General features: G+C 47.4%; 1 protein-coding gene across 1 annotated transcript; it reads left to right on the top strand.

Annotated features, from left to right (window-relative positions):
* The first annotated feature begins 3,309 nt into the window (after positions 1 to 3,309).
* On the top strand, positions 3,310 to 4,392 carry Ccr4 (C-C motif chemokine receptor 4). The gene has a single exon (XM_021173357.2). It carries the CDS (start codon positions 3,310 to 3,312, stop codon positions 4,390 to 4,392), a length of 1,083 nt encoding a protein of 360 aa, XP_021029016.1.
* Positions 4,393 to 16,969: the final 12,577 nt, after the last annotated feature.

Here is a 16,969-nt window from a genome sequence, read left to right as displayed (position 1 = left end):
TGCTGGGATCACAGTCTACACCGCTGCACCTCGCTCTTACCTTCTTGTCATTTTTCTTCCCTGCTACAGAAGAAACTACACCAGCCTAGCTTTGCGTTTGGGGAAATGAGTCACTCAGCTTTTTTTTTTTTTTTTCTTTCTTCTTCCTTTTGTCAAGAAGCCCCACATGGGTGAGGGGAGAGTTGGTATGTCACAGTGTCACAGGAAGTCACATACCCTTCAAAGCACCTGTGCTGCTTCTAGGATCCTGGCATTGCCTCACAGACTGTCTTCAGGATCACTTTCAGAAGAGCAAGGTAGGTGGAGACAGGGACATTTGCGGGACTTGTGGCTGTGCTGCTGCAGGTGCCTGTGGCTTCGGGGAGCACGGACGGACAGGTGACTAGCTACCTGCCCGGCCCCACACTCAGGCTTTGTTTTGTTTGTTAATTTATCTTGTTGTATGTGTAAGAATGTTTTGCCTGCATATATGTAAGTGCCCACGTGTGTGCTTGTGCCTGAGGAGGTTGTAAGAAAAGGAAAAGGGCCTCGGATCCCCTGGAATTGGGGTTACAGATGGTTGCGAGCCACCATCCCGGTGTTAGAAATTGAAGCCATGTCCTCTTCCAGAGCAGCCAGGGACCTTAGCCACTGAGCCATCTCACCAGCTTCACACTCAGGCTTCTTTTTTTTTTTTTTTTTTATTTGGTTTTTCGAGACAGGGTTTCTCTGTGTAGCCCTGGCTGTCCTGGCACTCACTTTGTAGACCAGGCTGGCCTCGAACTCAGAAATCCGCCTGCCTCTGCCTCCCGAGTGCTGGGATTAAAGGCGTGCGCCACCACGCCCGGCAGGCTTCTTAATCTTGCTGGTGCTGGCCTCTGTCTTGGAGAACACACACTTCCTACCTGTCTGCAGGGAGGTCACATGAGGCTTCACCAGCCAGGCATCCACTCTGGACTCGGCTCATGCCCTCAACGCTGACGAGGACTGCAAACTTTTCTGCTTGTTCCAGCATGGAATATCACAAACCCAGGAATCACAGCATCGTAGGCAACTTACTTACTTACTTAGTAATTTTCTTTTGAAACGTATTTGATTACATTTCTTTATGTAGTGCAGGTATATATGGATGGGTGTGTGTACCTATATACCGAGGGTGCCTGTGTCAGAGGATAATTTGCAGGAGTCTGTTTTTTTCTACCATGTAAGACCAAGGAATTAAACTCAGGGTTAAGCAGATGTCTCCATTTGCAGAGCATCCTCTTGGCTTCACTTGGTTTTGAGAGTCAGATACAGTGCAGGCTGGCCTCACCCTCAGTGTTGCTGAGCATGGCCTTGAACTTCTGGCCTTCCTGCCTCTGCCTCTGCCTCTCAAGTGCTGGCATATATGTATGAGCCAGTAGACTGGACTATCCTTTTTGTTTGCCGGTTTGTTCTTCTGAGCCTATCTTCATTCTTCTGTTTTACTGAATTTTTCCCCCCTTTAAACCTTACTGATAAAATGATAGCAACACAAGATAGTTGTTAGTCACTGACAAGCCTCCCAGGAGACTCTCCCATGTGACAAGTCTTCATCATGCTTTTCCAAGAAAAAAACCCAAAAAACCCAAAGAAATAAAAAACTCTTTTGAAAAACACCAGGGGCTGGGGTGATGGTTCAGTGGGCAATGCATTCACACCTAAAGCACGGGGCCTTGAGCTCTCCAGAAGGTGAGTAAAAGCCAGGAGTGGCTGTGCACGCCTAGGACCTCACAGCCCTCCCCCGCGGTGGAGACGGGTAAATGGAAGGTTCCTTGGCCAGCCTGTCTTCCCAAAACAGACAGTCCTGGTATTGAGACTGTATCTCAAAAAACAAGGTAGAGAGTGATAGCAAAAGACACCTCTGGCCTCCATTAACACAGGCATGGCTGAATGACCGCACACACAGATGTGTGCACATGTGTACACCGCATACACATAGAAACAGTAGAGTGTTCAGGCGTGCAGAACTGAAGCTATGGGGAGAGATTAGATGTGAATTACTGAACAAAGCGAGAAGGGTTTAACAGGGACTGACAGGATGCCACAGAGACAGGAATCAGGAAGTGAGGGGGGTGGTCCTGGGTCGGGAAATCGCTCATGCCACATGTCCCGGGTGAGTCTGTGAGTGAGCAACTGTTAAAAAACATTTTCACATGTGTATCCATGACTAATGCATTCATTTTTAAACTTGATCATCTACCTGTGTGTCTGTCTATTTGAAAAAGGGTTTCTCTGTGTAGCCCTGGCTGTCCTGGAACTCACACTGTAGACCAGGCTGGCCTCGGACTGAGAAATCTGTCTGCCTTTGCCTGGGATCAAAGGTGTGTGGCACCACCTTTGGCTATTTATTTTTTAACTAAAAAAAACCAAGGCATATTGTGTGTGTGTGTGTGTGTTCACCACAGTGCCAGTGTGGACATCAAATGACAAGGGTGGCACCTGGCTCCCATCTTTTATCCTGTAAGGAGTCCAAGAAATTGAATGCAGATTGTCAGGCATAGTGACAGGTATCCTAGCCCACTGACCCATGTCTTCTGCCTAAGTTTTTTGTTTGTTTGTTTTAAATTTTTATTTATTTGTTTAATTTTATGTGTACGGGTAGTTAGGCTGCTTTGTGCATTGGTGCCTTAGGAGACCATAAGGGGGTATCGGATCCCCTGAAACTGGAGTTATAGATGATTGTGAGCTATAGTGTAGGAACTGGGAACCAAATCTGGGTCCTCTGGGGGAAGAGCAACCAGGATTCCTAACCACTGAGCCACCTCTCTAATCCTATCTGTTCCTTTTTTGAGACAAGGTCTATCTATATAGCCCTGGCTGACCTGGGAACTCTCTACAAATATAAGGCTGGCCTTAAACTCGCAGAGTTCTGCCTGTCTCTGCCTCCTGAGTGCTGGATTCTCCTTCAATTCTGTGGTTTCCAGGGGTCAGTGAGGCTCAGTGTCAAGTGCCTTTACCTGATAGGTCATCCCGCTGGCCACAGAGACCATCCATTGGAAACCCATTATAAACTGTACCGCCTGGGGCGGGGTTGGGGCTACTATCCCCATCTATCCATGAGTGACATGAGCTTCTCAGCAGAAAGGCAGAAGTCCAGAATGTGAGCAACCCATCTGTCTGACTCCCAAAGCTGACATGATTTCTAGTTGACCTTTAGGTCCCTTCTGGACAGGGAATATGACAATTTGGGGTGACATCACGTGCAGCTACCTTGCATTTAGCACTCTTGACTTATTTCCACCCTCACAGGCAGCTCAACTGTTTTCATTGGCTTCTCCTGCTGGTACCCGGAGCCTGACGATTCCAAAGATGAATGCCACAGATGTCACAGACACCACCCAGGATGAAACTGTGTACAATAGTTACTACTTCTACGAAAGCATGCCAAAGCCTTGCACCAAGGAAGGCATCAAGGCGTTTGGGGAGGTCTTCCTGCCTCCTCTCTACTCCTTGGTCTTCTTGTTGGGTCTGTTTGGAAATTCTGTTGTGGTTCTGGTCCTGTTCAAATACAAGAGGCTCAAGTCCATGACGGATGTGTACCTGCTGAACCTGGCCATCTCGGATTTGCTGTTCGTACTGTCCCTCCCGTTCTGGGGCTACTATGCCGCCGACCAGTGGGTTTTTGGACTAGGTCTGTGCAAGATTGTTTCATGGATGTACCTGGTGGGCTTCTACAGCGGCATCTTCTTCATCATGCTCATGAGCATAGACAGATACCTGGCCATCGTGCACGCGGTATTCTCCTTGAAAGCAAGGACCCTGACCTATGGCGTCATCACCAGCCTGATCACATGGTCAGTGGCTGTGTTTGCCTCCCTCCCAGGCCTCTTATTCAGCACTTGCTACACAGAGCACAACCACACGTACTGCAAAACCCAGTACTCGGTCAACTCGACGACGTGGAAAGTCCTCAGCTCCCTGGAGATCAATGTTCTGGGGCTACTCATCCCCCTGGGTATCATGCTGTTTTGCTATTCCATGATCATTAGGACTCTGCAACACTGTAAGAATGAGAAGAAGAACAGAGCAGTTCGGATGATCTTCGCCGTGGTGGTCCTCTTCCTCGGCTTCTGGACGCCGTACAACGTGGTGCTTTTCCTGGAGACGTTGGTAGAGCTTGAAGTCCTGCAGGACTGCACCTTGGAGAGGTACCTAGACTATGCCATCCAGGCTACAGAAACCCTAGCCTTCATTCACTGCTGCCTTAACCCTGTCATTTACTTCTTTCTCGGGGAGAAATTCCGCAAGTACATCACCCAGCTCTTCAGAACATGCCGGGGTCCCCTCGTGCTCTGCAAACACTGTGACTTCCTCCAGGTCTACTCGGCTGACATGTCCAGCTCCTCTTACACGCAGTCCACCGTGGATCATGACTTCCGTGACGCTTTGTAAGGTGTGAATGGGGGTAACATGGCGTTAACAAGCTCCACACACCCAGAACCTTCTTGCCTTGTTTCAGTCAGGGTGCCCTGAACAGGTCTCTGAGGAAGAAAACAAGTAAAACCAAGACCGTGGCAAGATGGTTTCTCACCCTGCAGGTGGCTCCCAAGAGGTTCAGAGCCCTGCTGGGTGGAGGAAATTACCCTTTCATGACAATGAGCCCTTGAGTGGATCTCTAGTTTTGTTGAACTACCTTGAATTCTTGGACATGCTGTATTCCATAAAGCCAGATGTCTGGAGAAATGAAGATCTGACATCTTGATTCTCTTATTATAGAGGATGCATTGAAGCCTGGTTACAAGTGTAGAGATAAGGGTGTTGAGACAATCCCTTCTCCACTTGACACAAGGCTTGTAGAACACACATCTGTTGAAATGTCTGTGCAGTTTGGCTTTCTGGTATGTTTTAATTGTGATAGGTGTTTGTTCAGCTTGTAGAAGAAGCTCATTGGTGCAGAGAAGGGTGAAATTCCTTTGTAATTCTAGCTACTCCGGGGATAAGGCCAAGAGATCTTAGATTCAAGGATGGCCTGGACAATAAAGTGAAAGCCTGTCCCCAAACCAAACCAAACCCAAACCCAAATCAAAACCAAAATGAAAGGCAAGCAATACCCTAAAAGTTAGCTCTGAAATGCTCTTGTGAGCACCCTAAATTCATCTTTCTTTTCATTTTCTTTTATTTCCTCCTCTTCCTCTTTCCTTCTCCTCCTCCTTCACCTTTCTTTCTTCTTCTTCTTCTTCTTCTTCTTCTTCTTCTTCTTCTTCTTCTTCTTCTTCTTCTTCTTCTTCTTCTCCTTCTCCTTCTCCTTCTCCTTCTCCTTCTCCTTCTCCTTCTCCTTCTCCTTCTCCTTCTCCTTCTCCTTCTCCTTCTCCTTCTCCTTCTCCTTCTCCTTCTCCTTCTTCTCCTCCTCCTCCTTCTTCTAACTGTTATTGGGTATTGGGCATGGTGGCGAGTGTCTTTAATCCCAGCATTCGGGAGGCAGAGGCAGGAGTATCTCTGAGTTCGAGGCCAGCCTGGTCTACAAATCTAGTTCCAGGACAGCCAGGGCTACACAGAGAAACCCTGTCTTGCAAAAAAGCAAACAAACAAAAATGTAAACTGGATGAGCCTGTGGTGGGCACACCTTTAATCCCAGCGCTCGACAGGCCAGGCAGGTGGATTTCCGTAAGTCGAGGCCAGCCTGGTCTACAGAGCTAGTTCCAGACCAGCCAAGGCTATTTAGTAAGACTTTGTCTTGAAAAGAAAGGAGGAAAGAAAGAAAATAGTAAATGTATTAATAAAGTATGACAATATTCCTTTAATCACTTTAAAGGGTCATGTCAACTATTGAGACACAAATAATCAGTTAAAAACCATTATAGGTAGGGTGTTAAAATAACTATCAAATTATGAAGTTGTAAGAAACATCCTTTGTAAAATATTGGCTCCAGTTTCTGAATACTAGTTGTATCAAAAGTTAGAACAGTCAGGGTTTGATGGTACTCACCTTTAATTTCAGCACTCCAGAGGCCGGGGCAGGAGGGTCTCTATGAGTTCAAGTCTCGCCTGGTCTACAGCATGAGTTCCAGGACAGATAACATTAGAACAGTTATTCTTACGTTATCTTAATTGTTTAATGTGTTAGATCATTAAAGTCATTTGCTAAGTTTGTTTTGTTTTGGTTTTTTTGGTTTTGTTTTGGTTTTTGGTTTTTCGAGACAGGGTTTCTCTGTATAGCCCTGGCTGTCCGGGAATTTACTTTGTAGACCAGGCTGGCCTTGAACTCAGAGATACTCCTGCCTCTGCCTCCTGAGTGCTGGGATTAAAGGCGTGCGCCACCACCGCCCAGCTGCTGAGTTTGTTTTTTTTTTATTCAAGCCATTTAAATCTTTTTAAAAAATTATTTCATGTGTGTGGGTGTTTTGCCTGCATGTATATCTGTGCGCCATGTGTATGCCTGGTGTCTGCAGAGGCCAGAAGAGGGCATTGGATCCCCTGGAACTGGAATTACAGATGGTTGTAAGATGTCATGTGGGTGCCGGGAATTGAACCCCTGTCATCTGGAAGAACAGCTGGTTAAGAGCATCTCCCCAGCCCCTTGTTCTGTTTTTGAGATGTCTCACGCTGTGGCACAGATTGCCTTGGGAATCTGTGTAGCTAAACTGGCCTTGACTTTTTTCCAATCCTCTTGCTTCAGCCCCTCGAGTGCTGGGATTGTAGGTGTAAGGCTGCATAGCCGTGACTGCCCAGAAACTCCTACAGAGCTTGTGAGAGCCGATCCCTCCAACCTGGAGAGTACCGAGTTCAAAGCTCCCCTTAAGCCTGTACAGTGTAGCACTGCTGCCTTTATAAAGAATGCATTTCTAGATGTTTACTTTCTTTTTTTTTTTCAATTTTTTTATTAGATATTTCCTTTATCTAATACATTTCAAATGTTATCCCCTTTCCTGGTTGGCATTTACTTTCTGAAGAGTGGCTTTAAGAGGAAAATCTGATATCGCCTTTATAGAAAACAAATAAAGTTGTGATTAGCTGTGTTAAGCCTTTTCCTGATCATGTCTGTGTGTGATCTTCTGGTGTGGGTAGAGGCAGAATTGCTGACACACCCAAGGTTTAGCCATGTGATCCAAGTCCATGGACGAACAGATGAGCTGATAATTGCATTCACATGGGAGCTGGCATTATGGCTCACCTGGCAAAGGTGCTTGCTGACAAGCCTGGGGACCTGAGGTTAATCACTGGAACCCACATGGGGAGAACTGACTCTCAAAAGTTGCCCTCCATATCTTTGCCTTGGCACATAAGAATGTGTGTGTGTGTGTGTGTGTGTCCACACAGATCCAGTTGGGTCAAGAGGAGACCTTGTGTTGCACACTGGGAGATGAGGGATTATAAAGCAAGAGCATCCCCTAACTTTATGTTAGATATGAAACATTGCTTCCTCTCCCAGAAAATGATCAGCCTCTGTATCCACAGATATAAGGTCATTACACGCTGTATTCATATATTAGATTATCACTCCCATAAATGTGTATATACATCCTACACCTGTCCAAAACACAGCAGAAGAAGGTATAGGCTTAGTTCAGGTTTTTTTCTTTTTACTTTTTTTTTTTTTTTTTTTACTTTTTTGGTTTTTTGAGACAAGAGTTTCTCTGTGTAACCCAGGCTGTCCTGGAACTCACTCTGAAGACCAGGTTGGCCTCGAACTCAGGGCCAACCTGCTCTGGCCTCCCAGGTGCTAGGATTAAAGACACACACCACTGCGGCCTGGCTTAGGAGTGGCTCACCCTTGAGGGCAGCTTTCTTAGAAAACTTTACCTCATGAGGTTCCTACAGAGGATGTGGCATGTGCTCAGCCAGAGGCTGGCTCCCTGTCCCTGGTGAAGCTTAGCTCATTTCTGCATGGTGACACTGGAGCTTGGTGGAAGCCAAAGGGTCTGCTATCGGTTTCTCAGCACACATAAGGCTGAGCAACGGCGAGCTGTGGCCCATGGCTCCCATCCTTGTACCCATGGTGGCTCCCAAATCACCTCCACTCACAAAGGAGGCAGCTGTACAGTTACTAGTAAGCCGCCATCCTGCAGTGGCCCCAAAGATAGGACCCCTGCCTGTCCACTCCACCCCTGCTTAGGACAGAAGCACTTACTCTACTATTGATTAGGCTATTGGCAGCCAACAGCTCTGAGCCATTCTTTCTTCATGGGCCAACTTCTGGGGACAGTTTGTAACTTGTGACTGCTCTAAGAGTGGAGACAAGCATTTGTCTCCTCACTCAGCTGTGGGACGACTCCGAAGGGTCCTGGGCGGGGTTGAGTCCTCTGAGATCACGTGAGGCTGCTGTCACGCCCCTCATGGTCAGCCTGTGTTACTGGCCAAGCTTGCGGTTCCTGAGAAGGTTCCTGAGAAGGCGCCAGGAGACGCCCTGCACGCTGCGTTGGGAGTCTCAGGCTGATTCCACGCAGTGTGTGACTGACATCCTGGGGGTGACTTGACTTGCGGGATTCACTTCTCTCCTTCCTCCACACGGGTCCTGTGGAGGAAATTCAGGTTGTTAGGTTTTAGTCCTCTCCCCAGCCCACAACGCGTGACTGCTTCAAAGTTCATCACAGTTCCAAATTCCCCCTTCAGAACACCAGAAATCCACCAAGTACGTTCGCACGTTGCGACTCATTTCAGACTTTCAAGGAGGAGATATGGTCACTGTTATGATTCCAAGAACTGAGGTTCAGAGTCCTGGGGGAAGGAGCTCGGTAGGCAGAGTGTTTGACTAGTAGGAGTGGAGACCCGGGTGTGGCCTCTTCCTCTGCTGCTAAATAAAAAGGGCGTGGCATCACGTGCCCGGGAGTGGAGGCCAGAGAATCACTTTAAAACAACAAAACCAAAGCTCTTTGTTACATTTATTTGTGTAGTGTGTGTGTGTATCTATGTCTGTGCTTGTCTTTATGTGTGTGTGTCTATGTGTGTGTATGTCTGTGAGTATCTGTGTGTGTCTATGTGTCTGTGTGTATATGTGTTTCTCTGTGTGTCTGTGTGTGTGTGTCTATGTTGGTATGTGTATGTGTGTGTGTGTCTGTGTGTCCGTGCCACAGCACACATGTGGTATTCAGAAGACAATGACAGGAGTCAGTTCTCTGCTTCCTTCATATTGCAAGGGTGGGATTCAGGTCCCTAGGCTAGGCAGCACACAGTTACCAGGTGAGCCATCTCTCTAGCCCAGAGGTCAGGAGTTGAAGGTCATAGGCACCTACAGATCGAGTTCAAGGCCAGCCTGGGCTACATAAGATGATAGAAAACAAACAAACAAACAAACAAACAAACAAAGAAATTGAGGTTCAGGGGAACAACATTCTAAACAGGAACTGAACTAACTGCACCAACAGTAGCCCCTGCGTCCAGGCAGAGTGCAATGTATAAACAGTTGGTTTTAATTGTGTGAATGAGTTCCTTCTGTCTGCCTAAGGCCTCTCTGCTCTAGAAAGCCCAGTTTCTATATAAGTGTACAGAGTCTTTGATTCTTATCTCTGAAATTTCCCACTTTTGTTTCTTTTTTTTTTTTTTTTTTTTTTGGTTTTTCGAGACAGGGTTTCTCTTTATAGCTCTGGCTGTCCTGGAGCTCACTTTGTAGACCAGGCTGGCCTCGAACTCAGAAATCTGCCTGCCTCTGCCTCCCGAGTGCTGGGATTAAAGGCGTGCGCCACCACGCCCGGCCCCACTTTTGTTTCTAATAAAACTTTATGTGCCCAGGTTCAAAGACTGACCAGATTGTTCTAGAAGCAGCAGGTGGATTTAGGGTAAAAAAAATAGATTTACCCCATTGAGACTTTTGATAAGAACAGAAGTGTGAGCGCTGAGTCTGTAGTTTCACCTCTTGGAAATTGTAAAATAACATCAAGAAGAATAAGCTTAAAAGCCATAAATTCCTGTTTCTTATTTGTTGAGACAGGATCTCACTAATGGATAAGGCTAGCCTTGAACTCACGAACCTGCTACCCCAGCCTCCCAAATGCTGAGATGACAGGTCGCATCCACTGTGCCTGACTAAGGCCCAAACTTTTATTTTATTTTTTGGAGTAAGGACCTTATACCTGTAGACAAACCCTCCTCCTGAAGCTGCAGCCTCACACAGCTTAAAGACACAAAAGGAGATGGAACTGGGCTTTGTATTAACCAAATATTGTAAGTCCACATGAAATTATAAGAAAGGCAAAACTAATCTATGGAAAAAAATTTGTTAACTGTGCCTGATAGAATTTTGCTGTATTTCACTGCGCATAGGAGGCCTGGGTGTACACATCTCCAACATTCTTACATATCACATGCTCAAAATATGCATGTTTGAGTTAAGATAGAAACACACACCTCTAAACCTATAAGCTGGGATACATCTGTAATCCCATTAGTTGGGAGGTAGAGGCAGAAGGATCAGGAGTTCAAGGCCATCTCACCTATATATAATTTATTTGAGGTCAGCCTCAGGTATATGAAACCCCATATTAAAACAACACAAAAGAACCAAGGCTGGTGGGGGATGGATGGCTCAGTGGGTAAAGGCACCTGCTGCCAAGCCTGATGACCTGAGTTCAAGCCCTGGTGCCACAAAGTGGGGAGAGAGTTGTCCTCTGACTTCCACATGGGCGTGGTGGCACATGGGTTCACACACACACACACACACAGACACACAGACACACACACACACAGAGCATTAAGAAGTAAAAATGTAAAACAAAGACAAATGTGTATGCTTTGGCATAGATACTACATATCAGCAAAAGTAAACAACATTTCAAAAAAAAAAGAAGAAAGAAGAAGAAAGAAATCTAAGCAAACCTGTCATCAGAGCTTCCTGAAGCAGGAAGTAGCGCCACTTCAGAACCTGGGGTTCCACATAATAGGAGGGACCTTGAAGTTAGAGTCTTAGGCAGATCCACGCACATCCACGCACGGCCTTTCCACTTCTGAAGAATACATACATGAGATGCAGGCCTTGTGAGAAGGGGGATGAACACAAACTCACACCAAAAGCCAAGCCAAACCTGCAAAGCAGTCAGGCTGCAGGCTTCAGGCTACAGAGGGACTCAAGGGGTGTTTCTAGAAGCAGACCCTAGACAGGAGTTCCCGTGTGTTTGGGTCTGAATATGAAATGCTTCCCATAGGTCCGTGTGTTTAAACACTTGCTCCCTGGTGGTGCTGTCTGAGAAGCTGTGGGTGGGGGGTGTTTTTCTTTTGCTTGCAAACAGGGTCTCACTATACAGCTCCTGGATGTTGAGATTAAAGGCAGAGCCCACTGTGGAGCCACTGTGCCGGGTGGGCTATGTCATGGAGTCCATAGGAGGTGGAGTCTGGTTTGAGGAAGTGGACCAATGGAGAGGGGTGATTGCCCAGCCTCAGATCTCTCTGCATCTTGTGTCACTAAGAGGTGAGGAGCTGAAGTTCTGGCCAGGGTCAACCAAGCCCGGCCATGTCTCTTCTGCCAAGATGGGCTCTAGCCCTTTAAAGCATGACCCAAAGTGAATTCTTCATACATGGAGTTGCTTTTCCTCGCTGCTGAGTTTCTTTGCAGTTCTGGAGAGCAAACCTAAGGACGTGTGCATGCCAGGCCAGGAAGCTGCCGCCTCTGAGCTCAATTCCAGCCACGGGCTGTGCCTTGTCGGGTGCTTGGTCACCAAGAGAGAAGAAACCAATGCACAGTCTAAGTACTTCTGAGCTGCTCCTTGGGGAACGGGAGGAAGAAGGAGAAGGACCACGGGAGGGGGAAGACACAGAGCCAGGACCTCCACTCTAACAGGTTCTGGACAGCAGATCCCATCTGCATGCAAAGGTCTGACCTTTCAGGGCCCCCTCAGCAGAGCCCCCTTGCAGGGAGTCAACAGGGTTGTTGTGTTTGAACTAATGTCTCTCTATGTAGCCCCAGCTGCTGGAATTTCACTACGTAGACCAGGCTGCTCTGAACTCAGAGATCCTCCTGCCTTTGCCTCCAGAGCGCTGGGATTAAAGGTGGGCTTTACCTTGCTTGACTGTCGGCTGCTTGTTTTTTAATTTAAAAAAAGAATTAACTTTTTTAATGTATTTATTTATGGTTTTGTTTGTTTGTTTTTGTGAGACATATCTGTAGCAGAGCACGTGTAGAAGTTAGAGGACAGCCGGGCGGGCGTGGTGGCGCACGCCTTTAATCCCAGCACTCGTCGGGAGGCAGAGGTAGAGGCAGGCGGATTTCTGAGTTCGAGACCAGCCTGGTCTACAGAGTGAGTTCCAGGACAGCCAGGGCTACACAGAGAAACCCTGTCTCAAAAAACAAAACAAAAAACCCAACAAAAACAAAAACAAAAAAAACAAAAACAAAAACAAACAAAAAAAAAAAGAAAAGAAGTTAGGGAACAACTTAAAGAGGCTGGTTCTCTCCTTTCACCACGTGGGAATTGGGGATTGAACTCAGGTCATCCCTTGGGCTTTGTAGCAAGCCCCTTCACCTGCTGAGCCATCTCATCACCCCCAGGTTGATTTCTGAGACAGGTTCTCACTTAATGCAAACAACCCAGACTGACCTTGCACTTAGTCTGGTGTTAAACTTGAGGCAATCCTCCTGCCTCAGGCATTCAAATAGTAGCTTTGAGGGCAGGGGAGCTGTCTCTTCAGGAGCTGGAGGACCATGCACGCACAGTAAAGGTCTCTGGTAGGACTGCGTTTGCTTCTCAATCCTTGTTGAGTAAGATGCTTGACATACGCAGGAGGGTTTATACTGGCTCACAGTTTGAGGGTAGAGAAGATTCCGCAGCGGGAGTGGGAGGCAGCTAGTCACCCCGTATCTGCAGTCAGGGAAACTGAGGTAGGCTGAACCCTTTATGTTCCTTCAGGGACTGCAGCCCATGGAGTGGTACAGCCCACACTCGGGGTGGGAGGTCTTGCTTCCTCAGGTAAAACTCTCTGAAAACACCCTATAGACATACCCAGAGCTATGTTTCCATGGTGACTCTACAGATTCAGGCAAGTTAGCCATCTTAGACACTAAGAACATACAATCCGGGGGCCGCCTAGAAACTGCTGTGGAGGGGAAGAGAGAGGAGGAGAAGGAAAGAGATCTTAGTAAACAAAGCATAGGAGGTCACATGTGCAAAAGAAATATCCAACCCCAAACTCGCACCCCAAGGGAGAAGTGTAATTATACGGCAGCAGCCAAGAGCGGCCATTAAAACATGGGTTCACTTAAACAGAGCAGTGTGGGAAACGCTTTTATGTAGGTAGGCTGACTTAGGCTAAGAAAGACACCTGTTAAGAGCAAGCAGAACCGGAGCACACCTTTGATCCCAGCACTCAGGAGGCAGATCTCTGAGTTCAAAGCCAGCCTAAGTCTACAGAGTGAGTTCCAGGACAGCCAGGACTACACAGAGAAACCCTGTCTCAGAAAACAAAAGACAGAAAAAACATAACCCAACAAAAAAAGAATGAGCAGAAGACCAGAGAACACCTGTTACAGCAGGAGCGTCGTTCCCACCCAAAGGTGTTAGGAGAGATGTGCCGGTGTTAGCGGTAAACTTCCCACCTAAAGCTGAGCTCAGTTCCTATGTCACCTCCAGTCCTTCCGAAGGCAGCTTAATAGCTTCTCACCCACTGCCCCTGGGCCCTGCAGACACTGCAATTTTGAAAGAGTGGCTTTTGTGTGTGTGTATGTGTGTGTTTGGAGACAGGGTTTCTTTGTATAGCCCTGACTGTCCTGGTACTCACTTTGTAGACCAGGCTGGCCTGGAACTCAGAAATCCACCTGCCTCTGCCTCCCAAGTGCTGGGATTAAAGGCGTGTACCACCACTGCCCGGCCTTGTTATCTCTGTTGATATCGCTGAGTTGTGGAACGGATCTACTCTCAGTGCTGGCTTTCCCTAGGACCAGTTTGGGCATATGCCTCTGTGTGTGTGTGTGTGTGTGTGTGTGTGTGTGTGTGTGTGTATACAGCTGTGAACCTAGGGATCCATACATTTTTGAGACAGGGTCTCTCTCACTGACCTGGAAGTCATCAAGCAGGCTAGGCTGGTTGGCTGGAGAGCCCCAAGGATCTCCCCATGACTTGGGTTAAGGTGCAGGCTGCCAGGCCTGGCTTTCTTGTGTGGTTGCTGGGGTTGAAATGCAGATCTTCTTGCTTGCATGACAAACACTTTCCCTGCTGAGCCATCTCCCCAGGCAACTGGGCCACTTCGTACTCAGATCTTCTGCAGTCTTGGGACATGGGAAATGCTTAGATTTCTCGTGGTCTAATCTGTGGCTTCAGAAGATGTCACCGGGCTGGCTACTCAAGGCCTTTTCGTTGCTGTGCTCTGGGTGGCGTGGGAAGCCTGCCTCCTCTCTCCATTCTGTGTCCAGTCCACTTGAACTTGAAGGTGGCCTGATTCATACACCAAGTCAATGCATATTGACTACCCCTGAGCCTGCAACATGAGGGGAACTCTGGGGTGTCTTTCCTCTTCAGGCTTGGCACTGAGGGTGGTGGCTCAGACCCTAAACCTCTCTTCTGGGTTCTCCTACTTGAAGAGTTTTACCCCGAAGGATGAGATGGCTCAGACCACTAGTGACGGTCATCAACCCCTAACGTGTGTATTTCGCTGTGTGTTCATGTGCACAGGTACATGTGTACATGTGGTGAAGATGTGTGTATGTGCCCATGTGTGTGGAGACTGGAGCCTCCTGTGTTCCTTAGGTCAGCCATCTTCCTTTAACATTTTGATGTTGCTTTTTGTTGTTGGAGACAGGGTTTCTTTGTGTAGCCTTGACTGTCCTCAAATAGAAAATATTTTTCAGCAGGGCTGGAGATAAGCCTCAGGATCCAAGTTTAGTTTCTACAACCAGAAAGCAGAGGGGCTCACAACTGCCTGTGACTCCATTTCTAGGAGATCTGATGTCCTCACATGGCCTCTTTGGGCACTTGCAGTCACCTGAACATACACATGGACACCAACACATACACATAATTTAAAATAAAAAAAATAAAGTTTTTAAAATAAATTGCTTGTGTGTGTGTGTCTGGACTACAACACAGCACACACGTGAGCTCAGAGGACAACTTGCTAGAGTCGATTCTCTTCTTCTACTTTGTGGGTCCCAGAGAACAAACTCAGGTTGTCAGACCTGGTGGCAAAAGTGTCTCTGCCTGAGTCACCTTACTGTGCCTGCTTTGTTCTTTGAGACAGGTGTGTGTCTGTGTGTGTGTGTGTGTGACTAGGCTGGAACTTCCTGAGTAGGCTCTCTGTGGGCTCCACAGATCTGCCTGCCTGTCTCCACACTGCTAGGATTGTAAGTGCAAGCCACCACACCCTGGCTGCTGCACCCTTCTGACTCTAGAAGCCACTTGCCTCCCAAAGCCCCATATCCTAAGGCCCTGGACCTTGAAAGGCCAGCATGTATCTTTCAGGAACACAGATGGGCCATGCTTAGTTTGAAAATGACCAGAGATGTGGAGGTCAGAGTGGACAAAGAAGGCGAAGGGAGGGAGGACTTGTAAAGACTGAGGTATCAGGCTGGGAATGGAGCTTGTTGCTAGAGCGCTTGCCTGGCATGAATGAGATCCTGGGATTCCTAGTGCTGGACATAGGATACAAGATGGCTCACTTAACAATTCTAGGACTTTAGGGGTAGATGCAGAACCAGAAGTTCAAGGGCATTCTTGGCTTCATAGTGAGTTTAAGACCAGCCTGGGCTACATGAAACACTGTCACACACACACACACACACACACACACACACACACACACACACACCATAGAGAGAGAACAAAACTGTTATGTCCCATTCAGTGTATTGCATTTGTACAGGCTCAGGGTGGATGGATGCTATGAACTCAAGATTTCTGTATGCTTATAGGTTAATGAGGTCCAGTGTGGTTGACGGTGTGTGGAGCTCAAGACGCGCCGCTCCACATTTGAGTCATGATACTTTGCAAGACTGTGTAGGATGGCTCTGTCTTTCATGAGCTGAATCTGTTTGGAAGAGTATAGACCGTCTAGCCAGAAGAAACAGCAGGAAAGCAAGCCCTCTGTGGGAAGGTTTTTTAAACAAAATGTTTGTTTTTTAAAAAAAAATGAAATCTTGGATCTTTCAAGAAGATGAAATGAATAAATAAAAACTGTGTGGGTGGCTCAGACACACCTGAGGGACTGGTGGTGTCACAGGGATCCTATGCTCTCAGTGTGTATATAGGCATCCAGGCGTGCAGGCACTTACTTATCCAGCCAGTAGGCATTGGCTGAGGACCTACTCTGGGCTAGATGTGCTCTACCAGGTACCACAAATACAGGAACTAAACATCACTCGAAGGGGTGGGAACCTTCTTGCTTTGGCCTTCCCAGTGCTGGGATCACAGGTATGAGCCACCCACACATAGTTTTATTTATTCATTTCAGAGACAAGAGATCACAATGTAGCCCAGGGTGGCCTTGAACTTTCTATGTAGCCAAGGATGACCCTGAATTTCTGACCCTCCTGCCTTCCCTTCCCAAATGCTGGGATTAGAAGCACGTGCCATCATACGGGCTCCAGAGCTAAGACCCAAGCCCTTCAACTTTTATTTCTTCCAATAGTCGATAAGTCCAGAGTCCACAGGAAAGGGGACAGGACAGACATAACAGAACCTCCAGACACAAAGTCTCTTTGCTTAGTAAAATTCAAAGCAGAAGGGAAGTGCAAGGTTGGACGGCACCTGAGCTCTGAGTGAAAGATCTCACCAACAGATAAGAAGCAGAGCCCAAGCTTCTCACACACATGGCGCACAGGCTGGTGTGGGGCTCACAGGGTACGTTCCTAGCCTGTGCTCAAGGTCTCTAGCCCTCCTACTTCCTTCTGGTGGGTTCACTAGGGGCCAAGACAAGCTGAAATGGCCCATGGAGTCCTTGATATTAAATACAGGCCAGGTGAACCTAGGATGATCAAGCCCTGTACTTTACTGATGGGGTTGGACCAAAAATGAGCAGGACTCAAGAACCATCTTGGGTGGCATCACTTTCCCCACCCCTTTGGCTTCTCTGCTTGGGTGGGGACTTAATTGAAAGTGTCAATGAATATGTGTGT

The sequence above is a fragment of the Mus caroli genome, unplaced genomic scaffold, assembly GCF_978045245.1.
Source record: "Mus caroli unplaced genomic scaffold, Mus_caroli_1 scaffold_11, whole genome shotgun sequence".
NCBI classification, from domain to species: Eukaryota; Metazoa; Chordata; class Mammalia; order Rodentia; family Muridae; genus Mus; species Mus caroli.
This window is presented reverse-complemented; position numbering and strand designations above follow the sequence as displayed.

Bases quoted from the DNA above. Each gene is read 5' to 3' on its own strand.
- Ccr4 (XM_021173357.2), top strand. From the start codon at position 3,310: ATGAATGCCACAGATGTCACAGACACCACCCAGGATGAAACTGTGTAC.